The 14646-nt window shown below is 39.0% G+C and overlaps 1 protein-coding gene across 11 annotated transcripts in view; it reads right to left on the bottom strand.

Annotated features, from left to right (window-relative positions):
- EPB41L2 (erythrocyte membrane protein band 4.1 like 2) overlaps positions 1–14646 on the bottom strand; it is a 276121-nt gene that overhangs the window by 71443 nt on the left and 190032 nt on the right. For all 11 annotated transcript variants that reach the window (XM_036769361.1, XM_036769356.1, XM_036769355.1 and 8 more), the window contains exon 6: positions 3402–3477. In XM_036769361.1, coding sequence (XP_036625256.1) covers positions 3402–3477 — 76 coding nt within the window. The remainder of the gene's footprint in view (positions 1–3401; positions 3478–14646) is intronic.

Below are 14646 nucleotides of genomic sequence, written 5' to 3'. Positions count from 1 at the left end.
GAAGAGAAGGGGGTATACTTGACAGATGTTGCAAAGGTGAAATTGATAGGCCTTGGCAACTAGCTTGGAAATGGAGGTAGGTGAGAGAATAAGGAATTAAGGATGACACCCAGGTCACAAATCTGAGGGATGGGGAGGATGGTGTTGCCCTCCACAGTAATAGGGAATCATAACAGTAACAGGTAGGGGTGAGGGGGTAGGATTTAGGGGAAAAGATAGTGAGTTTGGTTTCAGAAATAACAACTTAAGATGTCTACCGGATGTCCAATTAGACATATCTCAAAGGCAAATGAAGATGCTGGACTGGATGTCAGCAGAGAGAGTATAACAGATAGAGCAGGCACTGGTGTCTTGAAGAACCATGTTCCAGTATAACATATACTCATTGTGTGAGCCTGGACAAATCATTTAACCTTTCCTTCAATGCACCAGGTATTTCTTTAAAAGGGTAGAGGGAGTTTCCTCACTGGGAGTTCCCTAAGAAATGACATAAAAGGCCTAGATATCATATGTGTCTGTATGTGTGTACACACAAATATATATTTATGCAAATAGAGACTGATACATAAAGGGCTTCAGTGCAGTGTAATATATTTCAAGCACTTTGAAAAACTCCAAGTCTCATATTAGTAATCTGCTATTTTTAATCCACTACTTCTAAATGCAGCACCAGGCTGCTAACTCAAGCCTTAACTGACACCACCTCCATCAGCCCGCTCTCCCCTCTGAGAAGGCTGGAATTGGACTTCCAGCTCACTCCACTCCTCATCAGCAGCTTGGCGTGGTTTTCAACTACTCCAACAAAATACCCAGTGGGGTTGTCCTGCTTCCCTACCCGCCTCCCCCCATCTACTACTCTGCTTCAGGAAGCCCAAAGGACTTCTTCTGATTCTTGTTTTCAGGGCTATTAGTACTACTTTTTTTGAATAATACCAAAGGGCTTCTCCTGACTCTTGTTTTCAGCGACCTTGTTGCGTGAAAGGCAAAATTACTGTAAGGTGCATTGGAACAGGTTGCTGCTTTGTTTTGTTTTTCATTTAAAGGCTCTCAATAGAGTGCTGTAGGGTGCCCTGGAAATTTGGTTGGGGTGAAGTGAAAATGAAATTTATATCCGATAAAATCCCACTGCATTACATATAAAGAAAATTACATTAGAATTCCAGAAAAAAGAAAGACAAAGACATGAAAAGGAAGAAAGGGATCTCGAAGTAGAAGTAGAGGAATATACTCTGGAATGAGAAAATAAAGAGTTGAGAAGCATTTGATTTTATCATGCCTCCTCACTATCCTGTTTCCAAGCCAAACTGTCCTACCTGCTGTCCTACCCACTAGACCACCTTCCGTCTCCCACCTCCACTACTCCGTGCTGGCTCTCCCCCTTTGCTCGAATGATCTCCTTTCTTAGTTCTGCCTCTCGGAATCAACTCTCTTTCCCTTCAATCTCCACTCAATGGTCAATTGCTTACATGGGGCCTTTCCTGATTCCCCTAGTTGTTAGTTTTTCCCTTCCCAATTTGTATTTTGTGCTTACTGTGTATAAATTCAGCATTTACTTAGTGGCACACATCTCTAAACCAGCTCCCCAGTAAAATATAAACTTGACGTCAGTATCAATTTTAAACTTTGTATCCCAATTACTAAGAGGCATTGTAGCATAAATAGAGAGTTGGCCCTGAACTTAGGAGGGATTCCTATTTGCTGTGTGACTCTGGGCAAGGCCCCTTAACCTCTAAGTGCCCCAAGGCAAACTCAAAGACTGTAAGTTGTACAGCAGACACAGATTTGCACTGATGAAGAAAATTTTTTCACCTGGAGTTCTGCACACCAAAGAAATCACAAGAGCTATTCAGAAGAAAAAAAAAATTCCCAGTGCTTAACTCACAGCAAGTAGTTAACAAATGTTTGCTAAAGTGAAATGAAAAAGAAAAATGTACTGAGAAGTTGTTGTTCAGTCTTTTCAGTCATGTATGCCTCTGTGACCCCATTTGGAGTTTTCTTGGCAAAGATGCTGGGGTGGTTTGCCATTTCCTTCTCCAGCTCACTTTACAAAGGAAGAAACTGAGACAAAGTAGGGTTAGTGAACTTGCCCAGGGTCACACAGCTAGTAAGTGTCTATGGCCAGATTTGAACTCAGGGTGATAAGTCTTCCTGATTCTAGGGCTGGCACTCTATCTACTGCACCACCTAGTCACCCAACATCACGAATGGTAAACAAAATTGTCTCTAAATAAAGCAAAACTCAATATTCAGATTGAGAAACAAAAACCACAGGATCTAGTTGTTAGGGAATTCAACCATCAAATAATAATAATTAGTTCACAGACATCCCTGACATCTATCCTGGGATTTCTTGGGGGTCCTTGGACTCTAAGTTAAGGACCCCTGTTCTAAGCTTATATCCTCTTAAAGCCCAAAAAAGGCCTCAGATACCTTCTCTAGTCTAATTCCCTCCTTTTTATAAAAGAAACAAGTCCAGAGTTATGAATTGCATTCATCACACAGTAGCAAGTATTTAAGTCAAGATTCAAACTCCATAGCCTGTTACTCCAAATCCTATACCTTTTCTACTATACCAAAACAAGATATGTTTTATTTATGGAATTTTTAAGGTGACTTAGTACTGCATGATATTTAAAATAAGCTTACCAGAAAGAAAGGGAAAGAAAGATTACTTTGGAAGGTAAAGGAGTTATTCCCCTTCCCTCACTATTACTACTGCAACCTGATGACAATGCATCCTATGTAAAAAATCTCCAGAAAAAGAAACTTTACAACCTTCTTGGCCACCATCTTTTCAAATTGCAAGTAGGTAGTTAAGAAAAGGCTATTAGTGACTTGGGCAATCGTCAGAAAACAATATCTGGGCCATCAGCCTCCGAATGATCATATGGCAGACATCTAAATTACTAAATCTCTCCATTGGATTTCTCTTCTACACTATAGGAATTAAAAAAAACTAAATGAACCATTCCTGACCTCTGACATGTCATTAGAATAGAGGCAAGAACATATTAATTGTTCAATGAAAATCACTGAATTACAAAAAAAAAATGAACCTTTGGATTCTATTCTTGATGGAAAGTCTGGCAAAAGAAACCATAGTATCAGCAATATCAGCTTTGAATATTAATGGACAGTAATATAATAATACTATATAGCAAAGGAACATATAAGGTACAATAATGAAAAAAGAGAAAAAAAAATTTTAAGGTCTTAAGATGTTCAGCAATTTAAAGGTATTTATTTTATCTTATGTTCCAAAGAAATTTCTGAATAAAAGTATCTACTAAAAAGTTGTCTTTTTAAAACTTCTGGAATGATTCCCATTTCTCTAAAGTTCAGAATTGAACAGTGTCACATTTTTTAGTTTCAAAGTGAAATTTATTCTAGAATGCAAGTACCTGGTGATGTCTTCAGTCAGTTGTGAAGGATCAGGAGGATAAAATTTCACATTAAATGTGAATATCCAGGGAAGATCTGTAATGATTAAATAACAGGTTTATTAACAATGACAATGATCAGATGACAGATTTCCTTTTATGACTTCCAAAGAGAAGGAAAAAGTCATCTAAAAATCACATCTTCAGTTCCTAACGCTTAATTATGAAGACCATTTACAAGAATGTCTAAGAATCAAACAAGAAACAACAGTGAAACATGGAGTAACCTCAGTAATAACCTGGCTTGACTCATGTTAATTTATCAGCACTTCTCTATGAAGATTTCTTATGGCAAGCTGGTATACAATCTTAACACGGCCTATAACAAATACTTGTAGGATATTCATTCTAGAACTCAGCTCTTTAAAAAATTGAATGTGTGGGATCATCGGATGCTTCATTCTGTTTCTTTAAGGAATAGGCTGGGGTGAGGGATGGGGCAGGGGAAGAAAAGAAAAAAGAGGTTCTGAGATTTCCAAAATGTTGATGAGCAAAACCATTCAAAAAAATGATAAATACCCTAAAGAGATACCTAAAAGAGGGTAGGTATTGTAGATAGAGTGCAGTGCTTAGGCTCTGGAAACCTCTGATTTAAATCCTGCCTCAGACATTTACTAGCTGTATGACCCTAGGCAAGTCACTTAACATGCCTGCATCACTTTCCTCGTCTGTAAAATGGGGATAATAATAGCCACTGATCCCAGGGTTGTTGTGAGGATAAAACATTTGTTAAGCAATTTGCAAACCTGCAAATGCTATATAAATGCCAGTGGTGATGGTGATGGTGGTGAGGAGAAGGAGGAAGAAGACAGAACAGAGGAGTAAGGTGAGGTGAAGGAGAAATAATGTGTTAAAGAAGGGATTCCAACAATTCATGAGTAACTCAACGTGTGAGTCCTACTGGCATTGAGTCCTATTGGTGGCAACTGTCTTCCTCAACCTTGTAGCTTGAAAAGACAAAGACTAAAATCTTCTTGAAAAGAATACTGGCAATAGACAAAAAAGGTGTCCTACCAAATTCCTTTTACAACACTTAGTACAGTGCTGTTACCTAAACCAGGAAGAGCAAAAACAAAGAAAACTACAGAGCAATTTCCCTAATGAATATTGATGCAAAAATTTTAAATAAAATACTAGCAAGGAAATTATAGCAATATGTCACAAGGATCATACACTATGACCAGGAGGGATTTATACCAGGAGTGCAGGGCTAGTTCATCATTAGGAAAACTATCAGCATAATTGATCATATCAATATCAAAACCAACAGATGTCATATGATTATCTCAACAGATGCAGAAAAAGCTTTTGAAATACAACACCCATCCTATGAAAAAAAAACACTAGAGAGCATAGGAATAAATGGAACTTTCCTGCAACTATTAAGTAGCATCTATCTAAAACCATCAGCAAGCATTATCTCTAATGGGGACAAGCTAAAAGCTTTACCAATATCATCAGGGGTGAGGCAAGGATGTCCATTACCACCACTATTATTCAGTACTATACTAGAAATGTTATCTATAATAATACGAGGGAGAAAAAAGAAATTGAAGGAATTAGAACAGGCAATGAGGAAACAAAAATCTTTCAGTTGTGATCCCAGGCAAGCCACCACCTCTCAAAGCTCTAGGCAAATCCCTAAGACTAAGCTGCCAATAGCTGAATAAGTTATAAATGTGGTAAAATACTAACTGTGCTGTAGGAAACGATAAAGGGTATGGTTTCAGAGAACGCTGGGAAGACATATGACCTGATTCAGAGTGTAAAGAGAAGAACAATGTATACAACAACAACACTGTAAAGACAAATGACTTTTAAAGCCTTAGCAACTCAGAGCAATGCAATGACCGATCATGATTCCATAGGACTCGTGATGAAATACACTACACATGTCCTGGTAGGAAGAGATGGAGTCAGAATGAAAATAGACATGGCCGATGCAGAATTTTGTTTTGCTTGACTATACTTGTCTGTAACCGAGGTTTCGTTTTTCTTCCGGTCTCAATAAGTGGAGGCAGTAGAAGGGAAAGAAGGCACATTTTTTCTTGACTGAAAAAGATTTAACTAAAAAAAAAGATTTAAGTTGCAGAGAAGGTGCTAACTTACTTGGCATAAGGAGAATCCTCTTCCAAGATGTTCCTTACACCATGAAATCACAGATCCAGCCAAAAAGTATATGTGTACATGCTGTCTCCAAGAGATCTAAGCCCCTCAAGGGTATATTGTTTTATTTTTGTTTTTGTATCCCCCAATACATAGCACAGGTATGGGTATATAGTAGGTACTTAATAAAGTCCACTGCTTCAGAAATCTACTATTTATGCTTGTACAAAATACACACTCAATTGTTGAACATATGAAGTATAAACAAAATTTAACTATTCTATTAATAATCTGACTTGATAATCAGAAACCAAAATGCTCAATCTGATAAACCAGCCCTTAGTATACAATAATTGTGTTTGCCTTCTCACAATTTAGAATGGCTTTTGGAAATATCAAAAAGTATAAATACGACCTTATTATTTTTAATGTCCTCCAGGTAAGTTTCTTTCCCTCTTAATTTCTCTACTGCAAAGAGATACTTAAAATCATTCCACTGATATTAAGAGTTATATTCAAGGGTTGGATAATTTTTCTTTTAAAAAAAAGAGGAAAATGGACCACTGCAGTACCTATTTAAGGTCTCTCCAAGGATTTTTAGCTGAGGGCATTTGGATCTGAGGAATCCTTTCAATCTTCTCTTATTCAACCTATTTCCTTTGCCCTCCTCATCCATCCTCCCACAACCCCAAGGTCAACATCAAAGACAACTTAAAGGGTAAAGGAAATTAAAGGAAGCAATAAGAGGGGGGAGGAGAGACATTTACATTCCTTTCATCATGACAGTAGGAGCTTCATGATTTTGCACTAGAATGAATTATTGGTGTTGGGGTAGATGGTGGGTACAGATAGAAATACACAGACATGTCCTTGCAAAGAGCTAACTGAAGTCAAGCAAGTCAATGTGTTTGCCAAGGGGGCAATATGTGTAGAAAGTCTACAAAAGATACAAAGGACAGAATCTTAGGGATGCCTTCCTCCAATATACCTGTAAGGGACCAACAAAGGGTATACAAGAAGAATAATAGAGAGATAGAAGTTGGGGCAGCAGGAGAATCTAACACACACCAGAATCCAAGAGGACTTAGAGGAGGCTGTCTGAAGCAACAAATACTACACAAAAGTCAGGAGAAGTAAGGATGGAGGTGAGAAGGAAAATGGGAGGGAAACTAATTACAAGCATCAAGCATAATCTGAAAGTCATCTCTTTCCCAAATCTAGGACCTCCTTCGATGCCACTGCCCTGTCTCAGCAGTATGGATGGTATCAAATGAATAAGAAAAAGCAATTAGGAGTGAAAATAGATGTTTATCTATCTTAAGGTATCTTAAGATGAATGGGACAATGAAATGTTAATCAGTTAAAAAAAGTGCTTATACTTAAGAGACAGCATATTTTAAAAACATATAGTTCTTGCTTTAAGGAGCTCACTATTTTAAAGAAGTTAAGGCACTTAAGTCCAGTGGGATAAATGCAAAGTTCAACCAATGAGCTATGAGAAATTTAAGGAGAAAGGAATACCATCCAAATTAACAGTTATGGTTCACACCTGTTCCTGCTGCAGAAGTGACCTGATCCGAGTAGAGAAGTAATTATTTCTACTCTAAATGAGAAGGCAGGAGGACTTTAAGTAATGGTGATTGCAATGGAAATACAAAGCAGTAAAGATGCCAGACAAATTGCTACGGTCCAGTCAACAAAGAGAAGGCAATGTGGCATGTAGTGGAAAGAAAGCTCTATTTGAAGTCAGGACTTGCATTCAAATCCTAGCTCTATTTCACTTGTAAAATGAGGGTATTGGAAGAGGGCATGTCCTTTAAGATTCCTTCAAGCTCTAAATTCATGATCCTATACTAGGACTTGGCAAATTATTGAGTGAGGAAGAGTTAGAAGGAATAAGCTCATATAAAGGATCACAGATGGAGTTTTACAGTTGAAGTGACCTTGGGGCCTTCTAGTCCAAAATCCTTATTTTATTTTATTTTTACTTACTTTTAAAGGTAAGAAAACTAAGGCCCATGGAGGTTAAGGTATATTCCCAAAGTCACACAAGTAGTAAGTAATAGAAGTGAATCCAGGTTCTCTTATTCTAGGAGTCATTGTCTCCAAGGCTACTTGGTAGATGGGTAACTGGGAAGAGGACGGTCATATCAACAGCAATTGAGAATGGGGGAATGGGAGGACAAAAGGAGAGGCTGGCAATTGAATGTAAGTTTAATCATAAACGTATCGAGTTTAAAATGTCAGTGGGCCATCCAGGTAGATCCATCTAATAGACATTTGTAAATATTTTACTGAATTTCTTCAAATAGCTCGGTGCTAGGGACAGAGATTTGGGGCATACCTGCGTAGAGATGATAACTGGAGTGTATTACAGTAAAAAGAGCACTGACTTTGGAGGGAGAAGACCTGGGTTCAGATGCCTGCTCTGTTACTACCTGTGTGACTAGTGGCAAGTCCCTTTACCTCTCTGGGCCCCGGTTTCCTCACCTGTGAAAATGATAGAGGTGGACTAAAGAGATTCCCAGGTTCACTGCAGTTCTAGACCTATAATCTTGTGAGCCTATAGAGCACAGCAATAAGCACTCTTCTCCCATGGAAATGAATGAATTTGCTAAGGGAAATTATGTGTAGATAGAGTAAAAAGAGGTTAAGGACAGGAGATATGCATTTAAGGGAGGGAAGGGTGAGGGACCAGTAAAGGGAAGAGAAAAGGAACAGTAGGGAGGAGAGAGTGTCATGATAATACATTGTCATGTAATCAAATGGAGGAGAATATATCCTAAAGGGTATCACAGGTCCACATGCTCCAGAAATATCAAGGAGAATAAACTGAAGAGAAAAATATTAATATCAAGCATGATTAATATCAAACATGATTAATATCAAGCATCACACATGAAATTCAATACCAGGGGCCAATTCTGACATCAGAATCAACAACAGAATTGCTCATTGCTCCTCAAAAAGCTAAAATCCAATGGGAGGGGTGGGAAAACATAAGGGTGATTAAACAGTGTAAGAGGAGGACTTCAAGGGTTGAGTAATAGCTTTTAAAGAAGAAAGACTAGTCATAGTTTGAGGCAGAAGGGAAGCCATAGGCACGAGAATAAAGTTGACACCGAGGAAATGGTAAGCTTAAGTGGGAACAGTAGCAATCTGGAAGTGAGATGGAAAGTGATTAAAGTAATCAGGGGCAGGTTAGAATTTGGAGGTGGTTTTGGTGTGTTTTTTGGTGTTTTTGCATTTTCAATGAGCAAAATAAAGAAACAGTGAGATTCAATCAAATCTGACAGTTCTGGAGTTTTTTCTTGAAGATAACGCAAGGGTTTTCAATAATCAGGGATAAAGGATAAGGGAAAGTTGGTAGTTTTTGAAGAGTGACAAATTTCAGTCAGTCAATAAGCATTTATTTTGAGCTTACTATGTGCCCCGCCCCCAAGAATGACTAAAAACAGTTTTCCTATCATCAAAGAACTCCCATTCTAACAGGGGAGACAATATGCATAGACATAGTATAAATGGTAGGCAATCTCAGTGTGGCGGCACAAGTGGGGATGGGGTGGAGGTACCAGAGTAGGGATGTACACCAGGAAAGGCATCTCAAAGAAAATGGTATCTAAGTTTCATCTCGAAGGAAGCCAGGAGTTAGAGGAGTTGGAGGCGAGGAGGAAGAGCATTCCAGGTTGCAGCTGGGAGATGGAGTATCACGTTCAAGTAACATCAAGAAAGCAGTGAAGAACAAGAAAGCCAATATTGATTGATGGAAGACTGGAAATGAGGTAAATATTGTAGAACATGGAGGTGGATCTTGAGTAGTATTATGGTTATTTGCTTAGGAATTGGGCCAGAGATGAAGTAAGGATAAACTTTTAGAAAGCCTAGCCAAGAAATTCAAGTAGAATCAAAATCCTGCCTTTCAAAGGCTAGTTGAAGGATCCTGGGATGTTTAGAGCAGCAAAGAGAAGATTTGAGGGGGTGACAGTAAATATTTAAAGGGCTGACATTTGAAAGAAAGATCAAATTTGTTTTACTTGGTCCCAAGGGACAGAACCATGAGGAATGGGTAGAAAGTTTAGCTCAGTATAAGGCAACATTTCCTAATCACTGTTGTCATTCAGTCATTTTTGACTCTTTATGACCCCCTCTGGGGTTTTCTTGGCAAATGTATTGGAGTGGTTTGCCATTTCCTTCTCTAGCTTATTTTACAGAGGAAGAAACTGCAGTAAAGAGCGTTAGGTGACTTGCCCAGGGTCACACAGCTAGTAAGTGTCTGAGGCCAGATTTGAACTTAGGAAGATGAGTCTTCTAGACTCCAGGTACAACACTCTATCTACTACATCACCTAGCTGTCCAGTGGAATGGGCTGTTTAGGAGGTACAACAGCAAGCCACTTACAGCTAGAGATCTTTGAGAGGAGACTAGATGTCCCCTTCTCAGGGATATTACAGAGAGACATCCTGTTCACGGTACAGACAACTAGATGACCTCAGGGGTATAAAAGACAAATATTCTAAATAAAACTTCCATCCCTTGCTTACAAAGCATCCAATAATAATTAGCCAGAGCCAGCAACCAGACACCTATCAGGTATCAAGAAGACATCTCTGAAACTTAAAAGTGACCAACTGGCATAAAAGTGCTCCCGAAGTACTCAACCATCTCATAATTGGGGAAATGATGATGTCAGCATAGATACACAACTCACACACAGAATGTGTTTCAAAATTTATGTACGGTAAAGGCTCATTAATTTCTATTTCAACAACTGAAACTTTGCAATAATTCAGACCAGGGGCTGAACAAACACTCACTTTGATACTAATTATGATAAAATGTTTGCTATTAAAATTAATAGAATGAAAGAAGGTGACAAGAGGATTAATGAAACCTATTTGCTCTCTAGAATAGCTTTAAGCACCAAAAACCTGAGAAGCATTCTATTTTAACAAACTATGCCAACTCCCAAATCATTCTCATCTTTTCATTAAAGTAGGTCTCTTATCTATGTAAGAAACGCACATGCGGTCTTGAAGCTCTTTTTATCTTCAACACCAGATCATTTCTTTAGTGGCCAGTCTAAAGAAATGAGTATTATCAATTTAATCTTGATTTTCATTGAGTATTATTAAATACTGAGAATAATTAATGTATGATCATGGTGCTCTAAACATGCAAATCTTAATACTCATCCCTTACTTTCAAAGGGCATGTCACCATATTTAACATAATGTTAGTGAATAAATGAAGTGATGAAAATAGGCTGAGAATTTGTTAAGCCTCTTTGTGGATTGAGACACAGCAGAGACCAGTTAAATCCTTTAACTTCTCAGGACTCTGGCCCTATGGTATCAAACTCAGAGTCACTAAACTGCATAAGGATCCCTGTGGACACCTAAGTGACTTAGAAAACCACATATTAGGGAGCCAAGATGGTGCCTGGAAAGCAGGGACTAGCGTGAGCTCCCCGCCGAGTCCCTCCAAAAACCTATAAAAAATGGCTCTGAACCAATTCTAGAACTGCAGAACCCACAAAACAGCAGAGGGAAGCAGGGCTCCAGCCCAGGGCAGCCTGGATGGTCTCTGTGTGAGGTCTATCCCACATGGAGCTGGGAGCTGGGGGCGGAACGGAGCATAGCCCAGCGTGAGCGGCGTGGACCAACCAAACCAGAAGCCGGGCAGAGCGGGCCCTAGCGCCCTGAATCAGTGAGCTGTGGCAGTTACCAGACTTCTCAACCCACAAACACCAAAGACAGCGGAGAAGGTTAGTCGGAAAAGCTGCGGAAATGGAAAGAGTTCACCAGTTCGGCCACCGCCCCAGGGGCAGTGGAGGTGGGGCAGCTACAGCCACAGGCCCACCTGGTGGGAAGAATTAAGTGGCGAATCAGAGCAGGAGTGCACAGCCTGCTGAAGATCCAAGCCCAGTCCAGGCTGGGGGTTCTTGGGGAAGGAGGAGTGCTGGTGTGGCAGAGCTGGTGCATCCCCCCCAAACGTGGAACATAGAACTCTTTAGTCTACAAGCAGCCATACCCCACTGAAAAACTCAAGGGTCAAGTTAGTTAGTTGGGAATATGGCCAGGCAGCAAAAACGCACCCAGAGTCAGTCTCAGACTTTGGATTCTTTCTTTGGTGACAAAGACGACCAAAACATACAGCCTAAAGAAGTCAACAAAGTGCAAGGGCCTACACCAAAAGCCACCAAGAAAAACATGAACTGGTCCCAGGACATGGAGGAGCTCAAAAAGAATTTGGAAAAGCAAGTTAGAGAAGTAGAGGAAAAATTGGGAAGAGAAATGAGAAGTTTGCAAGAAAACCATGAAAAACAAGCCAATGACTTGCTAAAGGAGACCCAAAAAAATACTGAAAAATACACTGAAGAAAACAACACCTTAAAAATTAGACTAACTCAAATGGCAAAAGAGTTCCAAAAAGCCAATGAGGAGAAGAATGCCTTGAAAGGCTGAACTAGCCAAATGGAAAAGGAGGTCCAAAAGACCACTGAAGAAAATAACTACCGTAAAAATTAGATTGGAGGAAGTGGAAGCTAGTGACTTCATGAGAAATCAAGATATTATACAACAGAACCAAAGCAACGAAAAAATGGAAGATAATGTGAAATATCTCCTAGGAAAAACCACAGACCTGGAAAATAGATCTAGGAGAGATAATTTAAAAATTATTGGCCTACCTGAAAGCCATGATCAAAAAAAGAGCCTAGATATCATCTTTCAAGAAATTATCAAGGAAAACTGCCCTGATATTCTACAGCCACAGGGCAAAATAGAAATTGAAAGAATCCATCGATCGCCTCCTCAAATAGATCCCCAAAAGAAATCTCCTAGGAATATTGTCGCCAAATTCCAGAGCTCCCAGATCAAGGAGAAAATACTGTAAGCAGCCAGAAAGAAACAATTTGAGTACTGTGGAAACACAATCAGGATAACACAAGATCTGGCAATTCTACATTAAGAGATCGAAGGGCTTGGAATACGATATTCTGGAGGTCAATGGAGCTAGGATTAAAACCTAGAATCACCTACCCAGCAAAACTGAGTATCATGCTCCAAGGCAAAATATGGATTTTCAATAAAACAGAGGACTTTCAAGCTTTCTCAGTGAAAAGACCAGAACTGAATAGAAAATTTGACTTTCAAACACAAGAATCAAGAGAAGCATGAAAAGGTAATCAAGAAAAAGAACAAGAAAAAGAAATTGCAAGGGACTTACTAAAGTTGAACTGTTTTGTTTACATTCCTACATGGAAAGATGATGTGTATGATTCATGAGACCTCAGTATTAGGCGAGCTGAAGGGAATATGCATACATATATGTTTATGTATATATATATATGGGTGAATGTGTATGTATGTATATATCTATGTGTGTATGTGTGTATATATATATATATATAATCACCATAAGTGATTGAAACATGGTATGGGTGGAAAAAGACTCCCATATTATGACGGTCAAGAGGCCTGAATTCTAGGAGTATAGTAAAAAGGGTTCTAGAATAAAAGAACCTGGGTTCAAATCTCCCTCTCCTCCTCACACCTATGTGGACCACGAGCAGATTACTTAAAACCCCTTGGTCCCATTTTCCTCCTCTGTAAAATGATGCCGGGTGAACTAAATGGCCTCTTAGCTTCCTTCCAGCTCTAGATTTATGATCATGGTTCTAGCTTAGTCGCTTTCTAGCTATGTGACCTTGGGCAAGTTATTCAATCTCTCTGGGTGACAGTTTCCTTACCTGTCAAAGAAAGGGTTGCGCTGGATTGTTTCTAAAAATCTGAGTCATCACTACCTTGCTCTGTGCAGGCTAACAGACCTTTCCATTTCTAGACATGCCCCTGACCCGAACCCTCAGATCTGTTTCTTGCTGATAGATAAGGTAGAGAGTGTTACATTCACCAAGTTAACAAACGCAATTTTGACTGTAGACTACTACATGCAGGTAAAATTGCCCAGGCTCCTAGGTTTTCTTCTCCTTTCACCAGTATGGCAGAATCACATCTGGTCTACTAAAATCAAAATAAAACAGCTGTTCTGTATACACTGGCCTGAAGCAAAACCCTAATAATGGCCCGGAAAACAGTGTTCTTGCTTTATCAAACTAGAGTTACAATCTCAAGGGATCAATCCTATCCTTCCCTTCTTTCAGGAGATTGGATTTTTCTAACTAAGTATCAAAATGAAAAAAAATTAATAGAAAAGACAAGTTCAGAGTCCACAGTGAGAACAAAATAAAAAGGCACAATAAGGGGGACCAGGGGGAACACAACACTTTTTCTAAGCCATAACTTAAGCCTTAATCTATGAAATGTGGATGGATACATGATTATCATACCACAGCCACCACGAATAAGGGGCTGAAGAGCAACAGTGGATACAGATATAGAAGGGATGAAAGGCTGCTTTAAGAACCAAAAATAGAATAAAAATAACAATCTATGATCTCGAGCTAAAGAAAAACATGCATTCTGCTGTCCTTTATCACTTTCACTAACGGAGCTCTGCCTCAAAGAATGCAATTTGCTTTTTCATCACATTAATACATTGGAGTAAGCCTGAGCTCGTAGTCTGAAATGGAATTTGTTCATTTCATTCACTCAAATTCCAGTGTCATTCCTAATCACTGGGCCTCTCTCATCTGAAGAATCTCGTCTTAAATAGAGAATTAAAGGGTAATTCATTAAAGACTGTTTCTTCCTAAGCAAACTTCAGACTGGAAACAAGTTGATATTTTCAATAGATGAATCATGTCTAAACGGACTCGAGAATCACATGGAGAAAGAGGTTTCAAAGAGGCTGTTCTTTCCTCTTTCACCAAAGATACTGTACTATAAATTCATGCCTTGTTTTCCCCATAAGCCACATTCCTGGAAAGAATCTTAGTTTCTGGAATCAGAACATAATGGGAGTTCATGAAAAAGAATAGTCTTTTTCAACAACCAGACAGCCTTCATTTAGTTGTGTGAGATTTATTATAAAAACTCTATTCCACTTCCATCAATAAGTTACTAAAGCTTTAGAAAAAATTAACACAAGTTAAAAAGTGGTTGCATATAAGGACCACCCATATACAACTGGGAAAAAATTC

Source organism: Trichosurus vulpecula, chromosome 7 (genome assembly GCF_011100635.1).
Source record: "Trichosurus vulpecula isolate mTriVul1 chromosome 7, mTriVul1.pri, whole genome shotgun sequence".
NCBI classification, from domain to species: domain Eukaryota; kingdom Metazoa; phylum Chordata; class Mammalia; order Diprotodontia; family Phalangeridae; genus Trichosurus; species Trichosurus vulpecula.
Note: the sequence above shows the minus strand (reverse complement) of the source record. Positions and strands in the feature narration are given on the sequence as shown.